Below are 24,703 nucleotides of genomic sequence, written 5' to 3'. Positions count from 1 at the left end.
GCTTTACACACATTTTGCAATTAAAAATGGCACTTTTTAAATGCACTGAACACGATTCGCTGCATTAGACACAACTATCTAGCAGAAAGTCACATGTTTGCCATTTCAAAACACTGCCATTTCAAAATGACACAAAATGAGCTAATAGGACAACATATGTGCCACCTGGCCAAACACCTCATTGGATAATTGTTAACACTTCAATCAGGAAGTAAGCACTATAAAAAGACCAAGAGGTGAGCACTTCTTTTTCTTTTTTTTTTACAACAACAACAATGGAAGACATTGCAGAGAGAGGAAGAGGGAGGGTGAGAATAAGAGGGGGAGGAAGAGTGAGAGGTAGGGGTAGAGCTGGTAGAGGACTTCATGGCCACAGAAGAAGACTTTCAAATGAAATCAGAGCAACCTTAGTGGATCATGTCATCAACCATGGGCTGACAATGCAAGAGGCTGGACAGAGAGTGCAGCCTAACTTGAGCTCTTTTACTGTCGCCTCTGTCATCCGGACATTTAGACTGGAGAACAGGTACGTAACCTGTACGTAACCTAGTGTGAACATTTCGTTCACACTATGTCGAACACCTCATGTCATAGTGTATCAGTTGGGTGACACCCGTTTACTTCATGAATGGCTGATGTCATAGACTACAGTAAGTGTGCAAATTTCCTGTACAATTTACGTAGAGTAAGTTGTACAGGAAACTTGTTCATTGTCCAAGCCCTATATATTTTTTTTTTTATGATTTTGTTTCTCTAAAGGACTGAGAGACGCAGCCATGGTGGAGGAAGGGGCCAAATGTTCACTGGGGCGCAGGAAGCTGCCACAGTAAACTTGGTTTTGGAGAGGAATGAAATCAGATTACGGAAAACTCAAAGCCACATCATCCAGGACAACACCGTATTCAGCAACATCCAACGAGTCAGCCTGTCCACATTGGCTCACATTGTACAGCGGAACCGAATTAGGATGAAACAACTTCACAAGGTGCCATTTGAGAGAAACTCACAAAGAAACAAAGAGCTCAGACGAGCATATGTGGATGTAAGTACAACATTGACTGCAGTACACTACACACAGTGTACTGGATGACACCATATTGACTGATTTTGTTCTTTGTTTCAGGGGGTACAGGAAATGGATGCTCATGCAATTCCACATGAGTTCATCTTTATGAGGCCGGGTTCAACCTAGCAAAGACCAGAAGAAGGGGAAGAAACCTCATTGGCCACAGAGCTATCACAGATGTTCCTGGCCAACGTGGTGGGAACATCACAATGTGCGCTGCCATTTCCAACACGCACGGTGTCCTCCACCGTCATGCCATCCTTGGACCATACAGCACAGCCCACATTCTCACATGCAGACCATCAAAGCCGGTACGTTGTAGTATGGGACAACGTGAGCTTCCATCGTGCAGCCCCAGTCCAAAACTGCTTTGCTGACCACCCCATCATTTATCGTGCAGTACCTCCCACCATGCTCACCACCTCGATGTCTGGCAAGGGAAGATATTGCCTGTGATGTGGACGAGGCCTTGTGGCCAGACCCAGCCATGCGGCAAGATGCTGCCTAATTATTTTTCTTGCCTTTTTTTTTTCTGCAATTTTTGTTTTCTGTCAACTGTTTTTTTGTGAGCATATGTTTGCGCACTCCAGTGTAAATACATTTGCTTGTTTGGTCAAAAAAAAAAAAAAAAAAAAAGTTTCAACAGCATGCGTGTGGATCTGCAAATATCTCAATTTCATTTGTAATTGAATTTCATTTCAATTATAAGAGCTTTCTACAATTGCTATCGTATCATAGCAAAGCATACCAAAGATGAGAGTGCTTTTCATTCTGCCCAACAGTGTGTAGCTGGTTAGACAAAAATCTGGTAATATGAATGAAGTGTGTGCCATGTGGTGCAAAAGTTTGATTTTGATAATGCTGTACGTAGTTTTGGTTGCAGTGCTTCATTTTGCAGGATATCTGAGGTGTTTTGCAGTTTGGGTGTGTGGTTTTGTGAATTGTGTTAAGTATTTTTGGTAAAGCGAGTCTAGTTTGAAAAATTGTGTTTTAGCATTTGGAAAAAACTGTAATGGACTTCTTGCTGCCCTCTGGTGCTGAGACAGTGTATTGCGTGTTGAGTAAAAAAAGAGGGAGAGAGTATTTTAAGAGACGCCAACTGCTCAGTGAACAGAAGTGAAAAAAATAAAGGTAACTAGTACACAGCCATCAAATACACATTTCAACAACTCCAAAACTACTACTACTAATAATAATAATAACAATAAAATGAATAATTTGTTATTTCACTGCACATCCAGCATGATCCGCATGTGATCAATAAAGTTTAAAATCTGATGCATAATTAATACAAACATTAGACATGACACATGACACGTTTTCTTCATGTGCCAGGAAGACAACATGAGGGTGAACCGCAGGGTGGTCTGGCACACTGACTGAAAGCCCATTTGAAAGCGGCTTCGGTCGGACATTGTGTTCCAGTGTCAGATGAGTGCAGTTGATTAGTGCTTTATTCCCAGCATGTGGACGGTGTTAAGACACATTTGTCCTTCCACTTTTGCTGAAAAAAAAATAAACCCGTCTTTTTCCATGCACGCCGTCAGATTTCACGTTGAGAACGCAGCCATGTGGTTGTTTTTCTAGCGATTGACCCAACAATCATTGACTGTCCACAAGGTCAGGCGGCCAGCTGGCTGCTTCACACCACCAGCCTGATTCATGGTCCACAAGTATGTTGGTAGGTTGTGTCTCTGGTCTAAAGTGACTCATTAGGAACAACAGGGAGGAGGAATTAAGATAGAAAGAAACACGTACAAATAAAAAAGCTATACATTTTTTTTTTTTTTATCACAATGGTTTTTGGTGGGTGTCAGTGTGTCGTCGCACAAAAAAAAAAACAACACAAACAATTTAGGGTATTAGCTGACAAAACAACACAACCAGTCAGCTCCTCTAGTGATTCAGATGAATTGAACAGCAAAAGGGGGCTGGTAGGGAAGCACAAGTTTGACGAGTGGATATGAAATGAACCTCCCTCAGGTTAATGTGTAATTTTGGCGGGGTGGGTAATGTGTAGCCCAGGCCGCGTTACTCTTCAGCCCATTTATTGCTGTTGCAGGTTGTCTGCGGATCAAATCCACCGACCGCCCGACCGCAGGAGCCACTACTTCAGGTTTGCCTTCCGTAGTTCTGTTGTTGGTTTATATCATCCTCATGTTTGCTCATTTTCATTTTGTCACTGAGAGAGAGAGAGTAACAGTGAGGACCACCCAACAGGCCTGTCGCTTCTGTCCTCCGGGTTCAGTAACTGGAATCTGTCCCTGCAGAATGAAAGAGTGCAGGGTCTGGCTGGTTACTGAGCCCAGGGGCCACAATCCTCTTCAAAAACTTTCATTACTATCTTTTGCACTGAAAAAGTTACTTACAACTCCTTCTTCCATTCTGTTTTGAATATGAGGTTTAATTTTCAAGTGACTTGAGGCAGAAGTATTGTTTTTTTATTTGCTTTTGCTCTTTTTTGCTGATGTTGTTTTGTGTGTGTGTGTGTGTGTGTGGGGGGGGGGGGGTTGTTTTTAACATGTTCAATAAAATCACTGAGATCCACACCGACCTGCCGTCAATACATGCTTCTGCAAAACCTTGACACTAAAGTGGTGAAATGTCTGTTTAATAAGATCTTTTTGTCTCAACATTTTACATTTTTGTGTTGAATAGCTCATTGAAGGATGACATAAAAAAAAATGAGTGAGTGCATAAATGTAAAACCTTAAAGTAGCTTTTAGCAGATGTCTACGTTATTGCATATTCTATGTATGAAGAAGAAAATGTAAGTACACATTCTTTCAAACGGTGGGGATTAAATTTTCACTAAACATTCTAAACATCGCTTTATTTTGTCCTCTAACTTAAAAAAACACCCAGATTAAATCATTTTAAAGTCTGCAAAGAAATGAATCTTTACGAAGCCAAACTTTTTAATTTCACAACTCTTTCGACTTTAGTGACATCTAGTGGCACGAAAGCAGATTGCAAAATGATTGTTCATTCGTCATGATTTGTTTGCTTCTGCAATTCAGCGTCCTAATCCTCACTGGTTCACGTTGACCACAGACTCTCAGGGTGGGTGTTGGGTGGCCTGGGAGGGGTGGTGTCCACAGCTATTATAAGACAGCCAGTGACCAGTGAGGAACCCAGTGTGTGTGTGTGTGTGTGTGTGTGTGTGTGTGTGTGTGCGCTCCAGAGTGTTAAAGCCTCCAACGCTTGTTAATCAGGGGCACAAGTGGCCACAGCTGGGGAGTTTTCACACCGCAGCAGCTGCCCAGGTGGTTTATCTGTAGACACAATGTAACCAGCTGCAGCCCAAACTCTGACAGTGTGTGTGTGTTTATGAGCAGGAGGGAGGAGGTGGGGGTAAAAAAAAAAATCTTTTGCAGGAAGGAGTTGAAAGGAGGCTCGTGAGGTGTTTGGATCAGACGCCCTTCTGTTCGCACCCAGGCACCAACAGAGAGAAACGACAGGGATCTTTGTGCAGCGGCTTCACAGCAGCTCAATTGGGGGTTTTGAGTTTCAGTCCTAAAAAAAAAATGTGTGATTTCAACACATACTTCCCAATAAGCTGTTGTCAAACATGTGACTCACCTCACTGGAAGCTGTAAAATTGAATCGTAAAACGCTGCTATTTATTTCGGAATGATTTATGTGTGTGTCACTCGGCAGCAGCTGATTCTGCTTGTTTGTTCTCAGAAGGCTCCATGCTCATCATTATTATAATAACTTGTCTTCTTGAACCAGACACTGGAAAGATCAATCACCAAAACACGATGTACTCCCAAAACTACTACGTGTTTATTCTGAATTTCATGTCATGTAGAAATACTTTGTACACATTTACATCTCCTTCCAAAAGTAGCTAGAAAAACACGCGCTCGTGCTCTAGAGCCGTTTCTCTGCGCATCTCCCCGTGATGCCATTCAGTCCAACACACGCACAGAGGTCAGAGGTCACGTTTGATATTTATCACCTAGAAAAATGATGCCATAAATACAAAAAACAACAAGCTTCCGTCTTTGTTTCAAGCTACAAAAGAATTCAAGGAGGGGTTGTTGGTGGTGGTGTGTGTGTGTGTGTGTGTGTGTGCGCGTGTCAGGGGTTGGGTTGGGGGGGTGGGGAGGGGTCGAGATATGCAGATCTCTTTAAATGTCCAATCATTGCACATCCATCCAGAGGAGCCGACTGTCCTGCTTCTCCAACAACACCAGAGAGTCGCTGCTGCAGTGGAAACGTCAAGCGGCTCGTGCACATCCGGGAAGCTCCGAGCACGTCCCGCCTCTGCCAACAGTCACACTGAGAGAGAAAGGCCCTGCGGGGGGGTGGTGGTGGTGGTGGTGGTGGTTGGGTGGAGGGGGGGGGGGGTTCCTGGCCTAAATCTGGCTTTCACAACCTGACTAAAAATAACAAGACTGCAGGGGGAAGAAGGAGGAGGCGAGGGAGAGAAAGAGGAGGCCGAGGATGGGGGGAATGAAAGAAGAGGGGGAGGAAGAGAAAGATGGCAGAGAGGGAGGAGGAGGTGGTGGGGGGGTAGGTGGAGAAAAGGAGGAGGAGAAAGAGGAAGAGGAGGGGGGGGGGGGCAGGTTCTCCGCGCATCGGAGTGATGAAGGGCAGTGTGCACGTCCAGTCTATCTAAATACATGCCTCTGTATGTGTGTGTGCGCGTGCACCTGCGCCCTTTCACATCTCCGTGCGGGACCGCATCACCCCCCCAGCCTTCCCCCTGGTGGCCGCTGGGCTCAGTACATGGCGTCCTCGTACATGTCGGTGCGCAGGCAGAAGAGCACAGCGGCGCCCAGCGTGAAGATGGCAGCGCCCCAGCCCAGGCCGTAGCCCCAGTTGAACTCGTGGTAGGTCTGCAGCACCGTCCCGTCGATGAACTTGATGGGGTAGAGGACCAGAGCGCACGCCTGCAGCACCACTGCAGGCAGAGGAGGAGAACTTCAGGCTTGGGTGTCAATGTGTACTTATTACTATGATTAGGAATGGTTTTATTTATCCCACATTGGGCAAAAGTGTGACCCCCTAGCTGCACAACCCCATAGACCAGTGGTTCTCAACAGGTTGAGTCTCACACCCGCATCATTTCTCTTCCTCATCATCAAGTCAAGATTTATTCCACAAAAATAAAAATGCATGCCCACTCCCTATCATGTGCAGTCAATACATGATTGAAATGATCGAATTGAATTGTGCGTCCTGCAGAACAAATGTTTTCTCTCTAAATATATATGTGTAGATATATATATATATACACATGTATATATTTCAAATCCTTTTTTAAAACAAGAAAAAGGAAACTGCCCACGACGCCGCGATCCCATCAAGACAGCTCTACGACCCACTTTTGGGTTGTGACCCACCAGTTGAGAAACGCTGCCATAGGGATTTCACAAAGAGGGACAGAAGAGAAGAAAAAGAGAGTTAAATACTAAAAACCACTAACTGAAATAGGACAGAGGAGAAGAGAAGAGAGAGCCGCTGGAACTCCCTGCCACTCATGCGGCAGCTCTCTGCGTGCTTTTGGATCAGCATAATAATAGTTTTATTTATCAATTTTCAGTTTTTTTTTGTTTTTTTTTTTGCTTTTGGTTTTAGAAACCACTGGAATTTGAAGGATGTTGGCTTTTGGAGCAAAACTGAATACTATAGACAGAGTCTGGCCCATCTCACCACCGTCACACTCATAAAATGATGATTACTATTCAACAAATGTAGCCGACGATGTTAGAAAGCTTCCCCATTAAAACTAGTGCGACCTCTGACCTGTGACCTCAAGCCACGTTTTTTGTGCTATTTGCGTTGGTCTGAAAACACACAATTTGGATTTTTTTTTTTTTCAATTTTAATTTTTTCACTCTCTTTAATTCTGTTTAAATTAACAACAACTGTCTTGTTGTTGCTTGTTTACTTCGGGATATGAAAGTCGTCCCCTCCGATCCCCTTTGTCATTCCCCTTTCTTTTGCTTTTCTTTGGTCTATTTTTACCAGAACATTCATGCTGCACTCGGCAGTCGCAGGCATTTTAGTGCTCGAACAAAGGCTTCGTTCAAGCGAAAACTCTGCAATGACTTCGCTATATATAAAAAAAAACAAAAAACAAAAAATAAAATAAATACCAAGAGTGAGAGCAGAACCTAAGAGCCAAGATATCTATCTCAAAGGCAGAGGAAGGACTTTCAATGGCTGAGAGAACGAGTGAAAAGTCGCAGGAGGTAACCAGACAGCAGTTACATAAAGTCATCGTTCAGCCTCCCTCCATGGTTCTACTCCTCAGGATGAGCTCTTTAACGTAAGCCTTCCAAGATTTTCACTCACATGAATAACCATCAGGCATGAGAGGCTTCAGATCAAACGGAAATGTCTGAGAATTTCAACCAGCCCTAAGCTATTTAACATTTTGAGCAATTCGGAACCTCTGTGGCGATCACATGGCACCGAGTTTAGAAACGTAGGGGCGGAATCGATTGAACATTTTTTGTTGTTGACTTCCACCAAATGAAATAGAATTTGTTTTTACAATTATAATAATGATTGGAGGACAAGTCAAGATTCTGAAAATATACGTTTGTCTTGTATATCATTATTATTTTAAGGTCCAGTGTGTAACATTTAGCTTGATTTATGATTTTTATATTGGTACATAAATTATTATTTTTTTATTTAACCCACCCTAAAAAAAAATGTACACAATGGCCCTTTAATGGGGTTTTCATTGATACGCTACTACTCCTACAACTACTATTACTTCTGCCATGCTTCGTACTAAATAGTGGACACACCTCCTCTTTGTCACTGGCAAAAGTCTCCATCCGCCCTTCGAGGTGACTGACTGTGACTCACTGTGAATCACTGTTCTAATATCTCTCCCCTGTAAAATAACCTTGGGACCACAAATGACACCTTTTTTTTCTCCTTATCAGGAAGTCGTGACCCAAATTTATTCCACAACACTCAGATTTATTCCACAGAAACAAAAGTGTTGTTATGTCATGTCTAGTCTATTGTTATCTTTAATTAGTTATTAGCACCCAACTCCAGAATAAGACACAGTTTGCAGGAAATTAATGAATGAAAGACGGATGTACATGGAACAGACAAACTTAGTTTGTACTTGTAACTGTCAAATTTCATTTATTGCTCTACGTGTACCCGTTTTTATTTTATTTAATGTATCTTTAACCATCTAATGATCACCACTTTTTATTGTTTAAATTCTTAAGTTTCCCACCGTCGAGGAAACTGCACAGGAGCACCCCGATGGTGGGTGGGTTCTTTTGTAACAGCCTGCATTTTCTTTTCTGCATTGAAATGGTTGAATTGTATGTACACAAACTGAAAAGCAACATGTATAATTCACTTCTTGACTAATTGACTAATATATTTTACCATACCATGAATATACGAATATACCACTCACTTCCCCTTTTCCCTTCCCCCCCTGTTGCAAGTTATGGAGAGTCTCTATGTTTGCAAACGGTTTATATGTGCCCGTGCTGCTGAGGTTGTTTTCTCCAGTTAGAAACATAGTTTTAGAGTGTCTTTTTTTTCTCCTCCTCTCCCCTTCTGTTCTCCTCTTTCTGCCACCCCCCCCCACTGTCAATTCTCAATCCTGCAGTCCTGTCTGTATCATGTTGTATTGTATTTGTGTATATGTTTGGACGGGGATTGCACAATTTCGGTGTACATGCACGTGCGTGTCCAATGACAATGAAGTCAACCTGAACCCGATATTTTAATGCCCATGAAGCCGCGACCCAATCAGAAAACAGCTCGGCGACCCACTTTTGGGCTGCCACCCACCAGTTGAGAAACGTTGCTCTAGGTGACTGTTGAGGAAGTGGTCCTGTGGGAGTGTGACTCCACCTTTCCTTCCTCCAGGAGGGAGCGGGAGGTGTCGCTGGAGCAGCAGCACCGACAGCCCAGGAATGCTGCGGTGCTGATGGAACCCAGACTGAGATCATATTTCCTGACAGAAAATAAATACCCGCCCTCGGCCCTCACTCTCACTCCTGCTCCTGCTCCTGCTCCTGCCAGGAAGGGGGCATTAAGGAGAACCACCGAGGCCCCTCTGCTGGCCGGACTGACTGAGACTGAGGAGCCTTTTATTCCTGCACACCTCTTTAAGCAATTATGAACAGGAAAGGATAACACCGCTAGCTAGCACTTCAGTTAATGGCTACACACACACACACACACACACACACACACACACACACACACACACACACACACACACACACACACACACACACACACACACACACACAGGTCCTGTATGGTGGCTACGCTCACTAAACAGAGAGGACGCAGGAGAAAGATCCCGTTGTACTAATGGAACTCAATGGACTAATAATGATTTGCTGTACTAGTTCCTCGCAATGAGGCGTCACACCATCCAAATACATGATGGACCCGCCACAAACATCTCGGCCACAAAGCCGAGTCATTTCCATCCTCACTGACATTCCTTCCTCCCTGCCACAATTTACAGCCAGTGCAGTCCAAGCACAAAACAACCCACCCAACCTAACCCAGCTAAATTTTTATATTGTCACTCAGACATCTGTCGGGAAGGTATGAATGAATGAGGATTAGGGCCACAGCAAGAAAATATGTTTTTTGAGTTTCCATTTCGTGCTCAAAGTCGAAATTTGAAGATTAAAGTCGAGGTTTCGAAACCGTGAATAAAGTTGAAAAGTGGAGGATAAAGTAAGATTTTGATTGTGAATCCGGCCTCATTGTGACCCCTGTGCTCCACACCTTCAGTGTCAATCAACTTGATCGGTGTGTTATAGTATCTTGCGATAAAACAGAGCCTCATGAAAATGGAAGGATGTCACGAGGCTTGTGCACACAGCCTTTCTTTTTAAACCCAGAATTATCACTTTCTTCTCGACATTTTATTCACCAAATTAAAATTTCGACTTTTCTATCAAAATTTCAACGTTAATCACGTAATCGAAATTCCAACTTTCATCACAAAATTCTGGTTCTAATCTGAAAATCTTGACTTGACATTAAATCAACTTTAAAACTAACGGAAACTTGAATTTGTTTTTTATTGTGTCCCTAATCCTCCTTCGCAAGAAGTGGCTGTGCACGACCAGGCCTCTTCCTTTCCACCCACGACCCGAGACCCTTTTTGTATGAGGTGTGAGCGGTTTCGAGTTGAACAATCACTGACGGGGCCTTGAGTCAGCGGGGAGGACACAGCCCGACCAGCAGCGGAACAATGAGCGGATGCTCTGGATGCCACCTTTCCGTGTTGAGATCTTCTGATTCATTCGGTGTGGAGAAGAAAAATCGTAAACCAACGCCCGCCCGCCCCCCCGGCCCGCTCGCTCTTCTGTGCCCCCTCCAGCTGCTGTGGCTGCACTCTGCGGGTCCACAGATAAGATGAGCTCAGCTGGAAGACTCTCTTTGCTCCTTTTTCCCCTCCTTCGTCCGTCACACGTGCACACAGGCCTGCACGTTGACTTGCTCTACAGCCTCTCCCTCCGTACAAGAAGTGAGAAAAAAAAAAAAAAAGGTAAAGGACGAGGAAGATGTACCTGCGGTGAAGAGGAAGATGGCCACGGTGCGGTAGTGCTTCCTCTGGGTCCCCCGGCACAACGAGATCAGAGCCACCAGGAAGGCCAGCAGGGTGGCCCCGGCCCCAGAGCCCAGCAGCACCAGGGTGGCGATCTGCCAGTCTGCAGGGGGGAGGGGGGAAGGGGGAGGAGGAGGAGGGTAGTGGTTAGAGCCCAGTCTGCAAGGGGGGTGGCACTGGTCAGGGGGAGACACACTGGTTAGAGCCCAGTCTGCAGGGAAGAGGGGAGGGACAGTGGTGAGAGACCAGTCTGCTGGGGAGGGGAGGGGGAGACACTGGTTAGAGTCCAGTTGGCCAGTGTCAACACATACAAAAGACCAATTGACAGCGAGTGCGGCTGAATTAAAGCGCTGTGTTGACAAACACAAAACAAGAGTTAATCCTGCAGAGAGAGAGAGAGAGAGAGAGAGAGAGAGAGACACACACACACAGGAACAGGGTCTTTCTCTCTGGTGATATTCACTGAGAAAAACAGGTCAGAACCCAGTGAGGAGCGACACGTGTTCGGGATGGCAGGATGACGCTCAGGATTGGAAGACTGGTGGGGTAGGAGGGTTGATGAGCAAAAAGCTCAAAAATATATACAAATTATATACATTATTGTCACTAATTGTCACTGAAATGTTTTGAAGAAGAATTTTTAAAATGTTACTCACAAAAGGGCAAGGAGAGTGGGTTTATGCCCGCAGTAGAATGGATAAGAGGTTACGCTACTAGCAAACTGATGCAACGAAGCTACATAGTTGACTCCATGAAATATTGTCACGTTATTATAGTCCTCCTGCTTGTGAAGGACCTTTAGATTGGTATTAAGTAACAATCAGGAGGATGTCAACCCCCCCCCCCCACACACACACACACACACACACACACACACACACCACCCCCCAAACGTAGACAGGCTAACCCAACTTGCTGGCCTGGCTGCAGTTTTTCTTTTGCCCTTGTCTGTAAGTCAAAATCAAAATAGCTACAAACATATTTCCCAACTCCCCCCCACCCCCCCATTAAATGTATGTGGTTGTGTAATTAATACAATGTGGCGCTGAGGTTTCCAGTTTGCAGTTTCCAGTTGAAGTTTTTTTTCTCTTGCTCCTTGAGCTCTCACCCTCCAACTCCTCCCAGACGGGGTTTTTTTTTTTCTTCTTCATTTCCTTTGCTGGATGGAGTTTTAGTTTCATGGCTGCCCAACATTTTCCATATTGGGTCTGAGCCACAGTGGGTATTTTACCAGCACATTCTATTTATATCAAATAAGTCTCCCGTTGTTCCTGCTGGAAAAGTACAGACCCACTGCATCGTCTCTGCGTCTCAGCTTCCTTCCACAAGGAAAAAAAAAAAAGGGCCTTCGCTGAGACTTGGAAGCTTTTTTCCAAACTGGGCTTAACTCTTCAGACTTTGACTACAAAAAAGGGAGAAAAAAAAAAACGACTTTCCAGTCGCTTCCAACAATGTGTGTTGCGTGTGTGATCCCGCCGAGCCTGTCAGGAGAGACAAACCTCAAAGAGGGAATTTGCATGCGATGAAGCCACTGAGCTCAGCTATCTCTCCACCGGCTCCTGAATCCTTTTCTTCTTCTTCTTCTTCTTCTTCTTCTTCTTCTTCTTCTTCTTCTTGATGGTGAACACAAAGCTGCACATCTGAATTTGATTTGGCCCTTTTCAAACATCTTTGGTTCATTCCATTGCCAGAGTGAGGATGTTTTGGCTGCTTCTGACATTTTCACAGCACTCTGAGTGACAGTTAAGTCACAAAGACATAAGGAGAAAACTAAACTTACGTGTGCGTGTGTGTCTTGACCAATGAAACTTGACCAATGAGATCTTCAAATGATACTCGAAGTTTAGCCCAAAGGTGCCTTATAATCCAAGTATACGTAAAGTATTCCTGTTTTCTCCGCAGCATCTCGATTCCTCTTCAAAGGTCACATGACGTCACGCCAAACATAGGCTTGAAACCCAAGAACCTCGGGAAGGGGGGCATTCCCACGTGTGTGTGTGTGTGTGTGTGTGTGTGTGTGTGCGTGTGTGTGTGTGTGTGTGTGTGTGTGTGTGCGAGAGAGAGAGAGAGAGAGAGAGAGAGAGAGAGAGAGAGAGAACTGGCCCTTTAACCTGGACACACCCCTTCCAATGTTTACTTTTAACAAGCTCTGCAGAGGCCCCGCCCACTATTCACCCCGACACATTCCACCAGATCAGAGAGCGGTCAGGGCCCTCAAAAGGCTCCACCCACTCCCAACCATTTTTTATTTTATTGTCCTTATTTCATTTTCATTTTTATAATTTTCCTTCTCTTTTGCACTATACTTTGTTGCTGTAATTATGCAAATTTCCCCCCCAATGTGGAATCAATACAGGCGTTCTATTCTATTCTATTTTAACAAACCCCCACCACACCTCCCTCTTCACCTCCCTCTCCCCTCCATGTTGTCGCTCCACTTCACTAATGGCCTCCCACTGTGGCAAGGCGTGACAAAGTGGCCATTTGGGGGAGAGACAGAGAGAGGGAGGGGGGGGCATATTGCCAGACTGGCAATATGCCGGCACGCCGATTCTTTTTCCAGTGGCCACTCGAGGTACTGCAGCAAAAAATGTTTTTTGCGGGCATATACGCCCCCAAAAAACATTTTTCCCCCTTAGACCGAAAGACAGAAAGAAATGCAGGATGAGCTTTGACCCTAAACACGGTTCATGACAAATCTTTCGATTGCCGATTGTTAAGTTCCTTTTGTTAAGAAAGTTCTTTTAATATTTCCAAAAAAACACAAAAGCCGGAAAAGAGTTTTAATCTCCCCAGCATGAAGTCATGGCGTCGTACGTTGCTGCTGTGTCTCCACTCCATCTGATTGGCTAATGCGTCCTGATGTATAACGTGTGCCATAGAGGCATGATGGGAAGTGACATTACCGCTCTACATGCTATATGGGGGCCATATGATGAGGAACCGGAAACCTTTTTTTTTTTTTTGCTGTCTGCACTGGCTGAGCAGCTCCATTGAAATGAATGGGAGCATCCCAGGGGGTCTTGGCCTTTATTCCTACTGAAGGCCTTTAAAGGCAAAGGGACAAATAGATTCCCGCCCCCCTAAAACAAAACAAAACCTGCAGCTCTAATCTGGGGCAGCGCCGAGCATCGTGCTGGTCAGCGAAACATCACAGCTCTGGTATGAGAGAGGAGGAAACACATCGAGAGCCACACATGCCTGAGCCGCAGGATGGAGGGAGAAGAGGAGCCAAGCAAAACACTGTGAGGCTGCGTGAGAGGGGGAGATGAGAGGAGATGAGAGGAGGAGGGGAGAAGAAAGGACAGAAGAGGAAAGGAGCAGAGCAGAGAGGAGAGGAGAGGAGAGGAGAGAGGAGCCCGGAGCTGCTGCTGCTGCTGCTGCTGCTTTGTGTTTTTGAACCTCTTCCCTTCAAACACGGAGCCTTTGTGTCGCCTTCAAAATAAGACTCTTAAATTAGCCCCTAATGACAAGTTGCTTTAAAACCACCTTCCCCTGACTTGAAGACTCGCTACACTGTCAGCGTGACGCTACTGAACCATGTGAGGCTCAATTATACCATCCGGCTGCATATTACACCTTTACCCCCCCCCATCCAGAAGAGCAGCCTGAGCAGCGTGAGTAATTATGACCAACCAAAAACTCTTTGATTCCCAGGAAAACAGCTTCATTAGCCCTCTGTTTACAGCCCTCATGCACAAAAGAAAACAAAAGAGAAAAACATGCTTGTTTTTAAGCACAACTGGTGTTTTGCTTTTACCTTTTCCACATGTTTTGGAGGGGGACAAAAACAAAGGCGGGGGATGTATTGGTCCCCTTTATGACATCACAAAGAGCAGAATGCGAGTTTCAGTAATCAAACAAATAAAGGACTTTTCTCACTGACTGACTAGGGCAGGCATGGGGAAACTATGGCCTGGGGGGCGGGGGGGCATATGCAGCTTTTGAATGCGGCAGGCCGAACTTAAAGAAATTACATTAATAGTCAGTAAGTCATAAAATAGCTGTATTTCACATCGTGGCCCACTAGTCCAAAAGTTCAAATGGTCAATAGACACATTTGTCAAAGTGAATTTAGCACCATGTGGGACCTTTACAAGCTACGTTCTCACAGTAACTGGCAGTTCAAGATTTCGTTTCAGTCGTTTTAAAACAGCATTCGAACTTTAAAAAGTGCCCCTTTTTAAAGCTCAAACACCAGAAGAGAGGGGCGGTGGTGGTGGTGGTGGGGTGTAGAAAGTTAGAGCCAACGAAATGAAACAACAAACAAACAAACAACAGCCGACATGGGCACGGAGCAGAGAGAAACAGACCAGACGGTGCGTCCTACCGGAGGTGAGTGTGGAGAAGCAGCTCCAGGCAGCCTCCTCCTGCTCCTGCTCCTGCTCCTGCTCCAGTCCCGGCCGCCGAGCCTCGGACTGGGAGCACGACTCCCACAGCGACAGGGAGAAGTGGTCGGCGGTCACCCAGGCGGGGCTCAGCAGCGCCACTATGTCCAAGCACAGCGCCAGGAACACGCACAGCAAGGCGATCAGCTTGAAGGGCCGGAACACGTACACCTCGTTCACGGACATCTTCTCTTTTCTTCTTCTATTTCTTTAAATCCCCCAAAAAATAAATAAAAGAGAAGGGGAAAACGGTGCGTGCACAGGGAAAAGCGGCACGAGCTCGCTGGAGGTCCACGGGGGTCCTCGCGCACCACTGGCCACTCCACTCACTGTGCTGTGTGGAGTACAGACAGTGTGTGAAGCTAGCGGGGCTTACACAGTGTACATCCGGTTAAAGTGTCTTTTTCAAAATAAGATGTTCTGTTTTTTTATTTATTTATTTATTTATTTATTTTTTAAAAGGAGCATTTTAAAATGAAAATTGACTTCCGCTGCTTAAATTGCGACTCTCTCTCTCTCTCTCTCTCTCTCTCTCTCTCTCTCTCTCTCTCTCTCTCTCTCTCTCACACACGCACGCACTTTCCCCCTGGATCACTACACTACGTCCTTACTTGGTGACCAGAGTCCTCATGTATCAACCTTGCGTAGAAAAGGTTCTACATTCGTGATTAAGAATCAAACTTACAATGTGCGTAATTACAAAAAAAAATAAAAATTCCGTAATTATCAAACGTGCGGACACGGGTTGTAGCCTACACACTACACATCTTTTCTACCCTGCTCTTGCACGGTTATGGTCATTTGCATTCAGAAACGCCTCCAATTTATGGTAGGTCCATATATGGTAGTCCGCCCTGGGAGTGGTAGGTTGTGGGTTCGATCCCACTGCCTCCCTGCTTTGTACTCAGTATTCGGGGTTGGAATTGGGGGGTTGATTTCCGGGCGCGTCACCGCTGCTGCCCACCGCTCCCTTGGGAGATGGGTCAAATGCGGACAACAAATTTCTCATCCTTTGGGATGTGACAATAACTGTGACTTTAACCTTTGACTTTAACCTTTAACAAATTTCAAACTTTAAAATTAACAACTTTAAAAATGTGTGAATGGATTCCCTCCTCCCCTCACCTAAAACAACAAAGAGGAAGAGGAATTTCACTGACGCTGAGATGGAGGTACTTGTGGGAGAAGTTGAAGCTAACAAAAACCGACCGTCACGACAGCGGTTAATGCTGTGAGATCACAGGAAAGATCGCTCGCTGAAATAAAAAAAGAAATCGTTCGATTTCAAAATCAGAGACAAAAAAGGGAGCATGGCATTGGTCAGACGTCCCATTAGTCCGAAGGTCGAAGTAATCGGACGTCGGAATAATGGGACGTCCTCATTAGTTGAGACTGGACCATTTAGCGTTAGTCCAACTCTCCATTCCCACCGTTCACCATACACAAATTATACCAATACATCTGTGACATAAACAGCAATTTGAAATAACAAAATGAATGTTATGGCCGGCGGTGGATTCCCTCGTGGGACCTCCCTGCCGGCTTGTTGGCAGGCCCCGGCCGGGCGCATTTCCTCCGCGGCGGTGCGTCGCGACCGGCTCTGGATCGGTTTGGATTGGATTTTTCATACAGGCTTCACCTGTCAAAAAGACACATGTGAAAAAAGAAGTGCAGTTAATTGTGATTCACCACCGAAGAGCTGTCATTACGCACAACTTTTTTATTATTGTGTCCATTGTCCTTGTCAGAAAGTCAGAAAGTAGAGTTGACAGTTCGAACTAATGGGACGTCCCATTGAACGTCGGACAAATGTGACCTCTCGGACTAATGGGAAGTTCCCAACAAAAAGCACACCACAGCCCACAAACATGAAATGTCTGTAACCGGAGGAGGACACGTTTTGCCAACCTAATAGGGGACGGAGCACGATGTGGCATTATTCCTGATGAGCCAACAACAGCTGGACTGAGGTGTTTCATAAACATTTATTTAGACGGTTTAATTTCTGAACTGGAAGCAGAACCTGCTGAGAAGCCATTCTGTGCCCTCACTCTAAAGTGCACGCTCTTTGAAAACGCTCTTTGTATACATACATATATATATATAAATTTTCTAATGTTTTGGTAAACTGTTTCCCTCTCCCCTTTATTCCCTTTCCTCCCTTGGGACGCAACAGTGACTATGTATCCCAAAATATGGACTTACTTTCGCAAAATAAGAAGTTTCTGAAACTAGTTTTGTGTTTTTTTTTTAGTGTTGTTTAGTGAAGTCTGAAATTATTCTGGGGCTGCGATGCTTGACTTTGAGGAAGTTTCTCCTTATTTTAAGCAATACCAAGTACATATTTTGAGATACAAAGCCGTTGTTTGACAAATCTTTTACTTTTTGAGATGGAAAGCTATTTTTTTCCTTCTTCATAGCAATGTAGTGTTTGTTGTTGACTGAAGCAGAAACAGAGTTCCACAGTCGATTGCAAAATATATGATGCCGTGTTGTTATAAATATGAGTAACTATTCCTTAACACTCCAAGCCTAAACTCCGAATTAACATTGTAATGCAGAAATTATCCAACAGTTGGCAGTCATGTAGCAATATGGTTCTTCCGATGCGATGACCAACTGGTACATCGTGTAATAAATAAATATTATAAATGTAGCAACCATGCCAGCCTGACCTGTGAATACATTTGTACTGCGGAAATGACCCACCAGATGGCAGCCGTGTCGCGTTTTGTATTAAATCCATCATTCCACTCCTTCCATCCGTCTGAAGTTCATGGCTGGTTTCCTTGTTTGTTGAGGGCAATTCCTTAGCAGCAGCGGCAGTGTCTATGTATAGCATATGAAAATGCAAGCACCCTGATGGCCACGAGACATAGAACTCACAGGGCAGCTGAAAAGCATCATTATGGGGGTAGAAGAAGAATAGAACTGTCTCTCAGCCTGTTGGTCTTCTCTCTTAATCCTGTTTTGGCTGTTCAATAGTTGGTGTGGGTTTAGCTCAGTTTTTTTTTTTTTTTTTCGTTTTTCTTTTTTTTTAAATTTTAAATCCATGCCAAAATGCTTTGTGGTATTTAATATCTCCCACTAACAGACACAGATTTCCACCCTTTTTTGAAACCCCCCATTCATTAATCCTTAATAGCGACAAGTACAAAGATAGACGGGAAGGCAGCGTAATCCTCAGGTTATTCAACAAGCAAAGGATTTGGCTACTTTTTGAGACGCTTTGAGAGAACCCCCCCCCCCCCGCCAACTCCCAACATCCAGATAAGTCACGATCAAAGCAGCATTGATGAGAATAGAAAAAGAAATGTTGCAAAAATATTGGGCAGGTTTTTTAATTGTTTGCGGGCAATGCTGGTGTTTACGCTCCACTACTGCACAAGATGGTTCTCACTTTTTGCTTAATTGTGTAAGAAGAAGAAGAAAAAAAAAAAAGACATACCGTTTTTTGTATTATATCAAACAATTCTAACAAGAATGTGTTCTGCCCTGAAAAGAGTCCAGTCATTTTAATGCCAGTAAAACTTTATCAGTAACTTTCTTAATTGCCGTACCTGCTACAAAGAGAAAATAAATCAAATTAGGTTTATTCCCAGCGCGCTACAACTGATCCACTGATCTGATGCGACCAGTTTAAAACCCACTCTGGCTGCCTCTCTTGCCCAGTTTGTTTTAATTGTAGCCCTATCATTTGTTGCCCAGATTAGAGGTTTTTTGGTGTATCCGACATAATGAGAGTTTCAGACTAATGCCACCCTTCTCAGCCCTAATAGTGCTGCCAAGCTGCCAGCAGGACAACCGAGTCAGTGGGGGTTGGAGGGGTGGTCTAGTATTAGATGCATTCGTGGACAGTGTTGCTCATTTCCTTTAAACGCCCCCTGCTCCTCCTCCTTCTCCTCTTCCTGCCTGGCAGAATGGGCAGAGCCTCTCTGTCATCCGCCTCCAAAAGCCCCTCATTAGAAAATCTGCCGAGCAGACAAAGCTACTTGAGATGGCACAATGGTGACTCCCCACAAACAGCGTGAAGTTCCTTTGCTGCTTTGTCAAGTCCCTGAAATTTTGATTTTGAACACGGAGAGGCTTGTCTGAAAAATATTCTCTATTGAATTCGACCCGCCCTGTTTTATATGTATGTGTAGATTAAATGATCCTACACTCCATCCCATGTAATCATTTAGCAATACCTCCGCTGATTAAAGAGCCGACAAAATAATCCACATTAAATGGCCAAGTGTGATTCAGCATAGCCAGTGACAAGAGTGATGGAGGTCCTATTATTGTGTTCATGAGTGAGAGAGAGAGAGAGAGAGAAAAGCTTCCTTTCAAGCGACTCATCACATGACGTCACCCTGCACTGCTCACACTCAGCGGTCCTCCTGGAGGAGGCTCACAATAAGCCTCTCAAGGTTTTTTCCGGCAGTGAGTAAGCTTCCATGGCAACTGATGAGGCCTTGTTTAATGCTGCTGTCATCCCCAGAGGAGTCGCTTACTTTACCGTAACAGCAGCACCTCACGAGTCATGAGTCATGAGTCACGAGTCACTCTTTGGTCATCGTCTGTGTGAGCCGCTTAAACATGAATCTCAGAGGAACTGCTTCCTTTACTCTTTGGCTTTTTTAAATTTTTTTTTTACTTTTTTTTAAAATTAATTTCTGCCTTGTGTATATAGAGAGAAGAATTTCACTCTTCTCGGTGCACATCATCAATGGTCAAAGGAAATTGAGCATTGCACATTATTGATTCCAGATAAATCTTTTTTGGCTATAATTTTGGCAGCTTTCCAAATCTAATCTTTACTTGTTCTTCTGTCAACAAGTTGGCCAAAGTTGCTACTGCTTCAAAGGTCTCTTACTGGTGGAGTCTCAGGACCCACATTGTTTTTCCTTATGGTGAAGTCAAGACCTAAATTTTATCTACAAAATTTATTCCACGAAGCCTTGACCCAACAAAACAGCTCTGTGACCCACTTTTGGATAGCGACCCACCAGTTGAGAAACACTGCCTTACAATTTTCAATTTTTTTATTTTTCACCCCAGACTGCAATTAAGCAAGAAATTACAGAACAAAATCCTCCGAGCTCTATAAGTCTCAAAAAAACATACTTAACCCTTTGTTTACAGTGCCCCTCTCCATTGAGACCCGAGGATGTTTCAAAGCCATACAGCCAAACCTCAACCTTTTCTTGTCCTGACAGTTACAAGTTTCTGATGTTTTTTGGTTGGGTTTCACAGTGTCCTCCAAGTGAAGGGCAGAGATGGGTTCTGAGTGTCTCGGTCGAGGTCACATTGACAGTCAGAATGAAGGGAGGCTACGTCTCCTTCAGCTCTCCTGGTTGTTGAAGTTGCTCGTCAGGTTAAATTCTGACCTTTTTTTGGACTGCTGTGTCTGCTGAGGCTCTGGTAGGTGCTGAGGTGGCTTCTTCTTGGCTGGACAGTGACAGACTGATCTCGACTGCTGGGTTGAAAAGCTTTCCCACCGCATCTTCATCACTGTCATCATCACCTGATTCAGCTCACAGCAAAAGTAGTCTAAGCGCGGCAGCTGAATTGCTCCAATTTCAACTCTCACTCCTTTATTGTGTCGACCATTTAATGGAGAGGATGAAATTGGAGTTTTGATGCTACAACTGTCAGCTGCTGCTAGCTTTGTTTTAGAATAGAATAGATTCACTTTATTGGTCCGAGATTGGGAAACTACACTGTTGCAGCTCTAAAAACAACACAAAAAATAAACTAGACAGTAATTACAGTAGTGACAAGAAACATTCAAGTCAGTTTACATACAACAACAAGAGCACATGCCCATAAGACAGTCACATTGTGCAGAGGCAGGGGTAAGTTTTAGAAACCATTAGTGCAATATTTTCCATTGAGTCCAGAAAAAGTCCAGAATATTACTTTTCACACAGCGTTGTTTTTAAAGTTTTCAAGTTAAGGAGATAGAGGAGATAAAGAGGAATTGACTCTGGGTCCAACTAATGCAGAGTTAGCTTGGATCCCTGAGAATCTGTTGACATTTTCTCATTAAAACAATATAGCAGCAATCATAACAGGAGTTTTTTTTTCAGTGGATCACATTCTTTAATGTATTCCACAAATGACACAGAATCTATCTAATAATGTGATTTAATATAGGACAACAGTTTCCTACTGGTGACCACTGTTTATGCTTTGTAAACCAGCACCAGAACTCTTTACCAGATGGATATATTGGTCAAATCCAAAACATTCTGAAAATTTCCCATCTGGCGCATCAAGGCCGAGGAGCACAGACTTTTATTTATTTATTTTTTCAATTTTACTGTCTTATTGGGTGAGGTGATGAAAAGGTAACAGATGCACAAGTGACAGTGAGCTGTGTTTGTGCAGCTCTGCTCGGGGCTTCACGGTGACTCCACACCACCTCCACCCTCCCACAGAGGGTCCTGGACGCCCACCTGTCCCTCGGCCACTCGGCCCACTGCGTCTGCCAGTCTGCCAGCTTGTGGACATCTGTTTACTTCCTCCTCCATCAGTCGTCATGGCTGCAACTGAGCCCCTCCCCCAAACCCCCACCACTCCATCCCCAACAGCCCTGCCCCACCCCCGACCAGCAGCACGCCTGCACTATACAGCCACAAGGCAACCCCCCTCCACCCCGCCCCCCCCAGACACCAGCTGTGATCCAATTATGCTTGTCCTGTCGTCCACCTCATGCTGTCCTGTCATATCAAGCCTGCCCCCCCATCCCTGCCCTTTTCCAACTCTCTCAGAAACTGCCCCTCTTCTCGTTGACCAAAAAAACAAACAAAAAAAACCAACAACGGCTCATTCAAATCTGCCCGCTTTGACTGTGTGATGTGTCCAAAATGTGGTCGTGCTTTTGCCTGTTGTCAAATGAGATACAGAGATAAGAAAATAAGTCCTCCACTAAACCCATCCAGTGTTCCTCTTTTGCTTGTTTGTGCACCAGGGAATGGTTCCCTCATCCTGAATTTTCAGATTTGTTGAAGCAATACGCTCATGTTTAGGGACTGTTCACACTTGAAGGCAGTCTTTTTTTTTTTTTTTTTAAAAAAGAATTGTTCATCCCAATGACAACACTGAACATCACCCATGAGGCCTAATGGAAACCTGTAGAGGCTGACCTTTAACCTCGACAAGTTGTTTTAATCACCTTTGGATACACAGAGAGTCTAAGTCAGAATTGTTGGTCTCTGTTGCAATGATTTCAGCTCATTAGAGCCATGAAAGAAGTCAAGTGTCTCTCTTTTTTTTTATTGAGCCTCATCAAAAGTTCTTCAAAATGTTTTTGAAGGGACAAAATACCAGTGAGCATTTAGCAGCTTCTTCTTTTCCATTTTTCCAGTTGAAATGGATTGGTTAGGATTCCAGGTCCGTTCAGTCTGTGTGGCAGAGTGATGGACCAGCATCCTCTCTCCAGTTTGTCAGACAGTCAGACAGACATCTCATGAAGAATTTGTTGCTAGAAAAAACAGGAATTAAACCTGCGTGTTTGCCAAGCGGTTGAGTTCAGGTCATGTTCAGCTTTGGCCTGGAACACCATGTGACACAGCAGCACCACATTGGGAGACAAATTTTGCCCAAATCTGCCTCTTCCAGTGGGGCAGCCAATCTGAAAACTCCCCCCACCCCCATCACCCCTTCCAGCCTCTGCATTGATACTTTCTTCCCCCTGTTCCTTTTCTCCCTCATGACAGACTGCAAGCAGTGGGCAGCAGCCTCGGGGTGGCGCGGAGGGTGGGGGGGTGGGGGGAGCTCCCGCCCTGCAGGGAGGGTGGTGTGGGGGGACCAGCCAGTCATCAGACCGAATTAGAGTTATGCGTGACATGTAAAGGAGAGGCTCCAGAATGCGACAACAGCTGACTTTTTAAAGTGAAGCTTTTTCAGCCCCAAGGAGAGGGAGGGAGAGAGGGAGGGAGGAGGAGAGAGAGTGGACTGGATGACAAAGGGAGTGCGGTTTGCTGTGAGAGGAGCTCTTTAAAAGCTGGAGGTGGTCAATAAACAAGGCAGAGTCTAAAATCATTTGGTCACTCGACACTTGAGACCCCCGAAGTCCTCAGAGGAAACGACCTACATTTCAAATTCTTTGAGTCAGTTTACACTCTGGTCTTCAAATCACCGAGCACTTATTTTACACAAATGTTCAGAGTGAACGAATAACCAGGTTATTTAAGGGTAAACGTCACCAGTTTGCCAAAAACAACAACTTAAGTTCAACCTTCCTCAACTTCTGTTTGGCTGTGTGTCATTATGACTTGAAGAACAGCATTGATCAACTGGTGGGTCGCAGCCCTGTTTTGATTGGGTCAGGGCAGTCTATATTTTGTTCCACGTCCCAGTTTAAAGCCCCACAAGTCATTTCTGTTCAGAGAACACACAACAATGGACTTCATTTGTTTGCCGATGCCACATTTGTGTTTTTTTCTTCAAGTTGAAGCCCAAGGGGGCATCATGTGACACCTGCGACGCTCTACATCTCACCTTTCCCCTGATCTGTGACACTTCCTGCGGAGAGAACACGAGCTGGCGGTGACAAGCGATATGGCACTAGAATAACTCGCACAAAGCTGTTTTTATTAACATCAGTCAAATAGCCACGAGGGCTGATGGGGGGCCTCGAACCCCAGAGCTTGTAATTCGATAGGAAATAATAAACCACACGGACTTTGCAGTGGCTGGGCTTTTGCTTTTGCAGAGTTTGTCAGTTTCTACCTGGCTTGTGTCTTGAAAATTAACCTGACAACCTCGATGTACACACGTCACACTACTCCTCAATCCATCACACAACATCTCGAACAATCAAGTGCAACGGTTCACCCCTCTGGTGCTCGGTGAAGGTCGCAGGGGAGCATATTATTCACCTTCCTCACCAGGTGAAAACTTAGTGAAAGGTAGAATTCAAGATTTTTCTTTGAAACACTGTCAAAAAAAAGAAAAACCCACACCAGGAACAAACAAAAGCCATTGCAGTCCATTCTATCACGGCTGTGCTGAAATGGTGAATGTGAACCTCCCAGACAATGACTTGCTTCTTTTTAAGAGGAAACAAGAGAGTCGGGTCAAAGGCAAGCTCTGCTTTCCAGTCAAGCTTTAATGTTCCCAAACAAAAAAGCTCCACCAGACCGAGCACCTCAAACTGTGGTTCGTCTGCATCCTGATGTTTCTGAACCATGCAGGACACAGAAAAATCCCCGGTGAAGCAGAACCAGACGGAGCTGCAGGAGCAAAATTAAAGGGGCCATGAAAGAATATGTTACTAATGTTTTCCTAGCATGAATTGGCTGTTTAAGAGGAAATAATGCATTAGGAAAGTGTGTCCTACACTAGTTTAATTTGCTTATTTTTTTAATGTATTAAAAATTTTTTTTTTTTTGTAAATCTGTCGGCTGGAACACACAGTCCTGGAAAGTAGGCTGGCTGTGATGTCGCAAAGGGCAATGGCACCACACAGATTCCTGTCAGAGGTGAGCAGTGGCAAAACAGACTCGAGCTGAAAAAAAGCTGACTGCAAGTTCAAAAGAGGAGGGCACATCATGACACACGCTTGCTCTTTGTGATGTCACAACCCACAGATCCCCCCCCCCCCCTCGGTTATGACAACACCTTCTTTCTGTCCGCTTGAAGATCCAGTGAACAGAATAGAATAAAATAGAAGCC

The 24,703-nt window shown here is 44.6% G+C and overlaps 1 protein-coding gene across 1 annotated transcript; it reads right to left on the bottom strand.

The window, feature by feature from the left end:
• Window positions 1-5,747: 5,747 nt before the first annotated feature.
• LOC142885536 (transmembrane protein 47-like) lies at window positions 5,748-15,374 on the bottom strand. Its single transcript, XM_076022094.1, has 3 exons — window positions 14,980-15,374; window positions 10,612-10,752; window positions 5,748-5,978 (listed from the first exon to the last, which is right to left on the bottom strand). Exons 1-3 carry the CDS (start codon window positions 15,221-15,223, stop codon window positions 5,797-5,799), a joined length of 567 nt encoding a protein of 188 aa, XP_075878209.1. The 5' UTR covers window positions 15,224-15,374; the 3' UTR covers window positions 5,748-5,796.
• Window positions 15,375-24,703: the final 9,329 nt, after the last annotated feature.

Source organism: Nelusetta ayraudi, unplaced genomic scaffold (genome assembly GCF_046127955.1).
Source record: "Nelusetta ayraudi isolate G7.1 ecotype Tasmania unplaced genomic scaffold, CSIRO-AGI_Nayr_v1 ptg000011l, whole genome shotgun sequence".
Lineage (NCBI taxonomy): Eukaryota > Metazoa > Chordata > Actinopteri > Tetraodontiformes > Monacanthidae > Nelusetta > Nelusetta ayraudi.
Note: the sequence above shows the minus strand (reverse complement) of the source record. Positions and strands in the feature narration are given on the sequence as shown.